At 37.7% G+C, this 10,081-nt stretch overlaps 1 protein-coding gene across 1 annotated transcript; it reads right to left on the bottom strand.

Annotated features, from left to right (window-relative positions):
- Positions 1-1,974: 1,974 nt before the first annotated feature.
- On the bottom strand, positions 1,975-8,016 carry LOC105049315 (uncharacterized). Its single transcript, XM_010928930.4, has 5 exons — positions 7,599-8,016; positions 6,320-6,423; positions 5,378-5,554; positions 3,045-4,939; positions 1,975-2,435 (listed from the first exon to the last, which is right to left on the bottom strand). Exons 1-5 carry the CDS (start codon positions 7,766-7,768, stop codon positions 2,286-2,288), a joined length of 2,496 nt encoding a protein of 831 aa, XP_010927232.2. The 5' UTR covers positions 7,769-8,016; the 3' UTR covers positions 1,975-2,285.
- Positions 8,017-10,081: the final 2,065 nt, after the last annotated feature.

The following is a 10,081-nucleotide window of genomic DNA, read 5'->3' as shown; positions in this document are numbered from 1 at the left end:
TTTTAGCTTCAAAGAAGGTGAATTACTCACTCTACAACCATCAAGCTTTGTCCCAACTTAGTTTAAAAAATAAAAAAAACTGAGTTGATAATGGATATTCAAGCATCTATTATCTCTTGTGAGACTACGTCGGATATTACTTTATATTTTTTTAATATTACTATATTAAATTGTTGTGTGTATCTTTCGTGATTTCTTAGGTGTTCTTCAATTTTTTTAAAAAAATCCATCAAGATATACTTAGAAAAATAAGAATGTCATGAACATATTATAAATATTATAAATTAAGCAACTATCATTCATGTAACTTCAAGATTTTCCTTTTTAGTGATTAAAACACTACAAATTATGGATCTACTTGTTTGCTCAGTTTCTAGTCTGACATGGTGAGAGGAGATTGATGCACTTCATGGGATAAAATGTGTGATTGTGATTTTCACAAAAAGTTGGCCATAAATCCAGCCTCACATCAACCTATATTTTTTAGTGGGACCAAGTCTACGGCTAAGCGATGGACCAGTCTAATCAGAAAGCAATACGGATACCCCCTCCACCCAAAGATCTAGCTCAAGAAATTAGCAGACTGGGCTAATAGTCTGCAAGGTCAAAACCCTCCTGTATTTAAACACTTCAGGATCGTGCAAACTTATCCAGAATTTGCCCTCAGCGAACAGAACCGGATTCAACTTTCAGATCCTTTCTAATTTTTTTTTAATTCATATTTAATTATGTTGTTTTTTGATTGGACTGATCCATCAACCCAGCTGTGGATCTGGGCCAACTAATAAATTTTCCACATGAACGCCACGTCAGATGCGCGCAGGGATGTCGCTATGATGTCTGACCGTCACCCTCACTCGTTGAAGTGCCCCAATGAAATGCGTTGGTTGGAAACTTCTGGCCGTCGCCATTATTGACCGTTTCTATTGGCTTGGAACCTCGCACAGACATGACAAGTAGCAGAACATTTTTTTTTTTTTTAATTTCTTTTCTGGTTACAAGCAGCATCACGTCTTTGGCTCATCTTATCATTCTGATTGCCCCACATGTGATGGAGGAGGCAGGATGGATTGCCGAATTGACTCCTTTATGATAGGCTTCCTATGTTATGGCTTCCTTTGGTCCCCCCCCCACCATCCCCCCAGTTACCCAATACTAATAAAAACGTCAGTTGTAATTGAATGATGTACGCATCATATTTGCTTGTTCAATTCTCTGTTTTGGACCAGGATTCACGTTTTAAATATTTTCAACATGCAGCTGGATTTTTGGACAAGTAATCGACACTGCATCATCAAACAATATATACCACAAAATGATGGGAGAAAAGTTGGCTCATTCATTACAAACTTTAATGAGATAATTGCTCATAAGACAGCTCGGAAACTTCATCACCAATCAAATATATAAAACGAAAGAGAGAGGAAGGGGATGGGGGGTGGGATTGACAAAATTGCAGCCACTTCTTGCTGACCAACCATCCACATTTTCTAAATCCTAGCATCTTGATAATTCTTCCTAAAATCCAGTTTTACTGAAATCAGTGTATTACTGCTATCATATCTCTCCTTCCTAGTATTTATTTCAACACCCTTGTATGAATCTAGAAGTGGTAAAAGCTGTTGTTCTAGAGGTGCATGCTTGGGATGTGTATCCCCTCTGTCTATTCTTAGCCAATACCTGGATATATTTTTCCCATAGGGAAAGGGAGACACACCTATTGTTTAATTACCCAGAACCAAATACTCGAAATTTGTACCATCCCAAATTCGAACACACCTTTCTTGTTATCAACCAGAAGGATGCGACCTTTGGGACAATCCCCAACCCATATCATATTTGTTAAAACTTGCCACTAACATCATACATATTCAAGAACTATGGAATTATTGGCAATAACTTCGTATCATATTACGAAGATACAAATATTATGTCAGGTGAAAAAATGACAGGGAGGAGGAGGAGAAAGCCACATTGCTTTGGAGATTTGTGTTCATGGTATAATTTACTCTTGAAATTATAGAAACATTCTATTACAAAACAGCAGCCTACTGCTGATGTAACTGCTCCCTACTTGTTCACCAACTAAAGGGAAGATCTCATCAGACAATGGTGTTTTTTTTTTTTTTTTTCCCACTATCAGATCTTCCTTATGAATGACACTGCTATATACATTGCAAATAATGCAAAGAGGTTGCAGGAGAAAAGGCCTCGAGACTATACTTTTATTATTGGGGCATGGAAGAATGGTACTTACAACTTGTATCCGCATCTATCAACTCATCTCACATCTCACATAATATGTTGCTTATCTTGCGAAGCTCCTTGAGAGCTGTCATGGCTGTAACTTGACCTTTGCCACCAAGAATGTTGTTTGTCAAGTTCTCCTGCGAACCAGGCTGACCCCGATCTTGCTGGAAGACTGCCTCGATCACCTGAACAACCCAATAGTCATAATTATAATAAATTCAATAACCAGGATCACAATCTGCTTTCAACATTCATGTACTACTTGAGAAGATTGCTATGACCAGACTATAAGAGGAAAGCAGAATAATTCGTCATTCTTGCCAAGGACAGTTGAACTAAGGGCAGTTCCTAAAAATGACATTGTTGAGATGCATGCACGTTGCAGACATGTCAGTGAACAATTATCATTATCTTTCACCAAAAACATTTAATAATATGTTTAGTAGAAAATGGATGTCTTTCAGATTTAGAAACTGGAACTGCTGAGCCACAAATGAAAGTTCTAAACAACCTGATGAAGCAAAAAAGCTGAAAAGGTATCTGAGAGGGGAGGGGGGGGTGCAATGAAATTGGCACTGAGAATTTATATGATAGATCAAGTATGATGTTCTATGTTTTTTTTTTTTTACAAAAGCAGGACTCTCGCACTGATAAATTGCAAGTTTATACGGTCAAATTTCAGAAAAATCCATTTACTCTTAGTACTAGAAGCAATACTCAGACACGAAGAATTATAGAACATAGAAGTGCAATAAATAAGAAGATTACTATAATACCAATCACACATGTATTACCTGAATATTCTCAAGCATAGATTGCCCCAGATTTTTCAATGTGCCCATCACTTTCTTCTCTCCCAGATCCTTCTTCTTACCGACCCCACAAGAATTACAGCATCCATCAGAAGCTGAACTGCCTAGGACATCCTTATTTACATTTCCAGCGGCAGGGGATCTTTGCAAATCCTCATGTCCTCCCTTTTCAACATTCCCTTCACCAGAGCCTCTACCGAACTTCCAAAACCACTGAAATTTACCAGAGAGTGGTCTTTGTTCCCTTGAAACAGCTACCTGTTTCAAGGATACATCTGTTTCAGGTTTAATCGTGGTTGAAGAAGTGGTTTCAGGGTCTTGAACTGGTTGATTATCATCACAGTGATTGCAGCATTCCTCCCCATGAATCATTTCTTCATCATTATCACCAACAAATGAATTTGAGGTGACACTACTTTTTTCCGAGTCATTGTCATGATCATTGCCCATGCTATGAGGACTGGTAGCCGTAGAAAAGACTGAAGAATTCTCACCACTCAAACATGCCTCTTCAGCCATGCAGTCTGACGTCCTTCCAATAGTATTTTTATCAGCCGGTTCCTCGGGAAAATCCTGAGCTGCATCTTCTTCCACAGAGACAGACTCTTTGTTATTTGCAATACCAGGAACTTCCTCACATTCTGACTTACCATGATCTGCTTCCAAATTCATATCTCGAGACAAATCATCCAAGAGCCTACGCCTAACAGAAGACCGAGAAACCTTCTTCTCACTCCCAGGCTTTGTTGGAGAAGGATCTGATTCTGTCCTAGATAGACCAAATCTTTGAACCAAAGCCTTCTTTATTGTTCGACCTGAAACTGTATGATCATTATTCCCCTTGAGAAGAGGTTCAGCCTTATGCAACACTCTCCATTTCTCTTCCCAATAACTATCTGGTAATGGGTAGAGTGGAGTCTTGGGAGAAGCTGAACCAGTTGGAAGACTATAATCTCTGCCAATCACCAACTTATTCCTGTTAAAACTTCTTGGTGATGAAGACGAGGAGACGTTTGAATCCAGAGCAAGAACCTGCAACGACCTTGCCTTCTCTATCAGCTTGTTTATGTCAACATTCTTAGGGAAGTTTAATAACCTCTGGAGACAAGAAGTAGCATGTTCAGTGGCTAAGAGCGAAGATCGTAGGTGAAGAAGCACCGATACAGCCATTGCTGCGATAAATGCCCCTCGAGGAGAGGATAAGATCTTGAAATTGTATTCTGCATCATTGTCTATGCATGTACCATTCGGAAAAGAAAATAGTTCATCCCAAATTACTAAGAGATCATCAAGGGAAAATTCACGTCCAAACAGAACACGCAGCCATCGGAGTGCAAAGTACTGAGGTTCCACACCAAGCTCAACAAGATGACTGTGAAGAGATGAGTCCACAATTGAGAGCAAATGATACAATGCAGATGAGGCTTCAATTATAGGAGGTAATCCTGTGCTAGATCCAATGGCAGGTGAGGGAGAGAAAAAATCTGCCATAGCAACCACGCCATGAGCCCCATTCATCAAGCCATCAAACATGCAATAGGCATCATGTTCGATAAATCTCTCAGATAAGACAACACCCAGCTCGCCTTCCGCTCCATAAGCATCACTTAACAAAAAAATGTCCCTTGCATTGGGATCAAGATCATCCAAGCTGCTAACTGTGAGTGTGCTTTCGTGGAAATCACTGTCCTTGTCAGTCACTGTATCCCAGTTTGTGATTTTTGTAAATCCAGAATTGGAGACAAGGTCACTTTCGGAGAAAGATATCCCATCGAATTCATCCTTAAAACAGTTTTCATAGAGTTTTTGCACTTGAGATAAATGATCCAGATCAGCATGAAGTACATACACCAGAGGAGCCAACAGTTCATGCATTCCTGTATGACAAAATTGACGTCTATGTCATGTAGCATAAAGATCAAAAGGTCAACTTTGAAAAAAGACCATATATGATATTAATAACTTTTGTTTGTTCACTATGTTTTAAATATGATGCCTACTCTGAGCTGGAGATAATGAAACCAACACCCAGATCTTGAACAGAGCTGGTTCAGATATAATGCAAAACTCCGCGACTATATAAACCTTTCTAGGGGGTATTCTATCACAAAATAAAGCCTTGGAAAAAAAATAATTACCTACCATTTTCATAAACATCTATTTGCTCCAACATATTACGTCATGTTTAAAATAACAAAATTAAGGTGTCCAACTAACAGTCAAATTATCAAGAACAATTCAAAGATCAACCCTCCACTTATGCAATCTTCTTTTAGAAATGTATATGCAACAAAAGCAAAGATAGGTCAACTTGCCTTGACGATATCCATACTCTGGACGACGAAGACACCATAATAATAGTATTCTTCTTAACATTGCCTGGCATGAAGGTGATTGAAGGTAGCTATCATCTTCCGGATACAACCGTGTCAGATCTTGGTTCACCATTCTATCCAATTCAGCATTTCGAAAGAAGCGGCCCCATGTGCTGTCTGCAATGATTTTATGCAACAAGATCAGTAACACAATTTTTGAGAAAACAGAATCAAAATGTGGATCAGTTGTGCAATAATGAGATGTAAATGAGATCTAAGCATTCAATTTTTTATTCTGGAATACATCACACAAGTTCATAATTGTGGAATGCCATAAGTCTTACCATGACAGTATTCTCAGAGTAAACGGCACGTATCATATCTAGACAAGCTTCTCATGATTACAGATTAAAGAGTTGCAGCCTTCCAGGCACATCAACAATATTGCAATCCATGCTAAAGTAGTGTAAGTGATTACAATTAACGAGCACCATATGTATGAATGTATAACGGCATAAAAATACAAAGATTTGTTCAGCACAGACATTTGACTGTTGTTCAGAGCTTAAATGGTGATCACAGTGTAGACTTTTTTTTAAGTTAACGTACAAAATGGGCATCATGAAAAATGATGGTAACCAAAATAACCGCTGCAAAATTTCTGAAGGCCGATTGTAGGTCCAAAGGTCAGATATGGGGAAATGGGTTGTTTTAAATCCGAGCAGGAAAGTGAAGATGTAAAATAAAAAATAAAAATAAAATAAAGAAGTATTCCTAAGAAGCTAGAGGCAGAATAAAGTATGAGCTTTTTAACCAGTGATAATATAGGAAATGGGTGAAGCAAGGAAAGATAGTTTATGCTGGGGTTTCTCAACTAAAATGAGCATCATCTATGCGGCACGGAGAAAATTTACAGAAGCATCAGCAAAAGAGTAAATGTACCTGGGTTTTGTGACAAGGGATTGTCCATGGCAATATCTGGAGACCTGCTTCCATCTTTAGGGAGATGAGGATCTATTAGAAGGCGACGCCTCAGGCTGGCATATCTGTGAAGGAAGAAACTTAGTTAAGATACATATCAGGCAGATCCAGCTAAGTGACAAGAATTGCTTATTTTTGTACACAATAAGATCAGAAAGACAGAACATATCAACATAGGATTAGTTCAGTGACACAAAGCAAACAATGAGGAATGGCAAATAAAAATGCAAGTTGTGCTTTAAACATAAGGAAACCAAAAATGAAAAATACTCCCAAGATATTAACATCAAATTTAAGATTTAATACTTACTGTTTGGGGAAAAAATCATCCATTGCGTTGGGAAAAAAGGACAGAAGAAAATAATAATGCTAAGCTCTCATACAGAAGTGGCTCTCAACAAAATAAAATTAAGCTAAACATAGAGGAATAGATTATAGACATATAAACCAATTTTGCTGAAAGCAGTAAAATATATTCTCGATAGCAAAGGCTTGGCACACTAGAAACTAAAGTTCTAATACTCTTACCACCATCCTGCTCAACTGAACTACAAAGCACCAACAACAGTGAAAATTGTTAAATCGACTTAGGTAATCGGAGATATAAACAGCATCAAGGATAGCGAGTTAAGTGGAGGGTAAGAAAACAGAAACAGATCTAAATCTCGCAAGACACAAGGCACAGTGAAAAGCTTAAGACATGAATTCAAAACCGGTAATCAAAACCTCAAATTCTTATGGGTACACAAGAAAAAAATTAGTTGTATAACTTAGAAGGCATAGCCTCAAGCACATCTCCACATTAAAAAAAAAAAAAAAAAAAGAAAAAGAAAAGAAAAAAAGGAGGCCTTGACAGCCCGAATACCATAAGGAAGCATATGATAGATAACAATACCAAATTAAAACCCAGTATGCAAATTCCACTCCTGAGATGATACAGTCAGGAAATTTTCTCTAAACGCAATCAAAACAGAAGTCGATCAAAGATCGAATGCCACATGGTTCTACTATATAAAAACCCCATAAACATGTCAATATAACAATAGAACCCGGAAAAAAAATATATTAAGCTTATAAAAAGCTTACTTTGAAGGCCTAAGCCCTTTTAAAGAAACCGGAATAATCACTGGCCATACATGAAAACCATAAGAATCTGCCAAAGGAGGGGAAAAAAGGATTCGCCACAAGAAATTTAGTACTGCAAAAATCACACCGAAGAGGTTCAAGCGTCCCATCTCACCTCCTCCGAGAATCTGCCGTGACGCGCCGGAGATCTTCGATCGAAGCGGATGGCGAGCTCGGCAATATCCCAAGATCGATACGCCACCGGACGCTCCGGAGATCCGAGAATCTCTTCCGGGGTGGGAGCGAGGGCTCCGGCAATGGAGCCCCGATTGGAGCTGGGGACATGTCCTTCCTTCGATCCCCTTCCGAGACCCAGATGCCCGATACAACGATTCCTCGCAAGAAAAGGAGAGGAGATTGGGAAAAAGGTGTACGCAGACTAATAAAGGAGGCACCTTTGAGGTGAAAACAGGGCTATTTGTGAAGGAGAAAACGGATAGATTGCGAAGCTGAGACTGGAAAGGGAGATAAAGAGAATTTGTGGTGAGGGGAAACAGGGGAAGGAGGAAAGTTGAGACCTTTGGGGAAGAGATCAAAACATGATGCGTAATTTGGGAAAAGAATTGGGGATTTTGGCGGAAAAGAGACGGGGTTTAGATGGCAGAGAACAGAGTGGGAAATGGGGTCGTCGTTTGTTCCATTGAGGCGGGGAGGAGATGAGATGGGGTGGGGGAGGACTTGGCCTTCAGAACTGAGAGCCGTTTCCTTTCTTCTCTCTTTTTGTTCCCTTTTTTTCCCGTTGATGACCATTTTATTTGGTCCCTTTTGGTGAGTGAGAGACTCTGGGAGAGCAGGAATTCTATGGGAAGCGAAATTTGGAGTGTTATTTCTTCACTCCAAAAACCAAAAAAGTTCTAGACCTCACACACCAAACCAAAAAGATTTCTTTTATATATTTTGAGGGAAAGCCAACGAGAGAACTTAAAAACGCAACCCTTTTGAGTCGAGAATTTATTAAAATAAATCTTCTTCCTTCTGCCCTTTGGACATCATTACGGTATGGCTATATATACATTGAATATTAATAAATTCATATTTATATTTATTTTATTTAATAAATATAAATATAAACATAAATATTAATTCGATGTAAAATTTTATGATCAAATTTATTTTAAATAGATATAGATCAAAAAAAATATTAAAAAATATGAATATAAATTAAATAATTAAATTTTATGATTATAAAATAAAATATATTATTAAATGAATAATTAGTTAATAATATGTGATTATGATTGTATATTTTTTTAAAAAAATTTATAAGTATTATATAAAATTAAATATGATTAGACTATTTAGATATCGATCGAATAGCTGTCTATATATAATCATATTTATTTATTTTTTGATAGATATGAATATAAATATCATATCAATCAAATATTTTAATTTATATTTCTATTCAAATAGATTAAGATATGAAAATAGATTCGACAGATATTATCCCTTCTATTATTCTATTTCCACCTTTAATTATAGAGGGACATAGAAGGGGTGCATGTATCAAAAGAGGCGGTCGAGTAGTTTCCTTTGATTATTGGTTCTCTTTATTTTTGTTATCATTTTTTTTTGAAAAAATACGCATTATGTATTAAAAAGAATGAATTATTTTTTTAGGTAAAGAAAAAAAATATATATTTTTGAGATTGTTGTCCTGCTAAGTACATGCTGTACGATCGTCATGGGACATTGTCTTGTCAAGGACACGGGTTAATTTGATAACCTGACAATCCACAACGATTTGATAGCTCCCGACGACTTGACAACTCCTCAATTGTCTGCATCATTAACGACGGGACCATACCGCATTCTACTATAAAAGGGGTAAGGCAACAGTTTTGGTAAGCTCTCAAGCTCTCAAGCTTTCTATCGCAGAGTCTCTGTTTTTTTCCACTGTTGCCTAGTCTCCTCTCTGACTTTAGCGTCGGAGGGTCCCGTCGGAGACATCTTCGATCAGTAAGGACTTTCCTTGCAGGTGCACATCTCCGACGATCAGACGACGAGGAAATTGGCCGCAACAGAGATCAAGCGATGTACTTCTCAGCTTCACTTTGGCATTTGAATTATTAATCAATTCATTTTATTAAAAAAAATGTTAATTAATTACCAGCAAAGAAAGAACATGATAATTAATATTTATTAAAAAAAAAAAGACCTGCCTCCTTTGCATTTGAATCAAGCCGGTATACAAGAAATGCATAAAAATGGGCATTTTTGTTATTACCATTACCATACTAGACCTATACGTTAGCTTCTAATCATTCCCCTAGAAGCTACTTCTTGGCATCATCTCTTTTTTTCATTTCTATCCATAGAAATGAAAAGAGATGTTATATTCCTATGAAGACAGGCTCGGCAACCTTGTCCATCAAAGATGACTTGTGCTTGGTTTTGGCATATCGTTGCAGAAGCACTCCATTTTTGCTGGGTGGAAACTTGACCAAAAGGTCTAAACTTGGTAGGTTCTTGGCAATGACATCCAACTTACCAGTCAATCGAGTCCCTCGAGTCTTGGCCAGATCACTTGGTGTTCGGAACAAGAAGAGCTAGCCCGAGTTGGGGTCGAAATTTTTAATTACCGACTGAGATCATGGT

Source organism: Elaeis guineensis, chromosome 7 (assembly GCF_000442705.2).
Source record: "Elaeis guineensis isolate ETL-2024a chromosome 7, EG11, whole genome shotgun sequence".
NCBI lineage: Eukaryota > Viridiplantae > Streptophyta > Magnoliopsida > Arecales > Arecaceae > Elaeis > Elaeis guineensis.
This window is presented reverse-complemented; position numbering and strand designations above follow the sequence as displayed.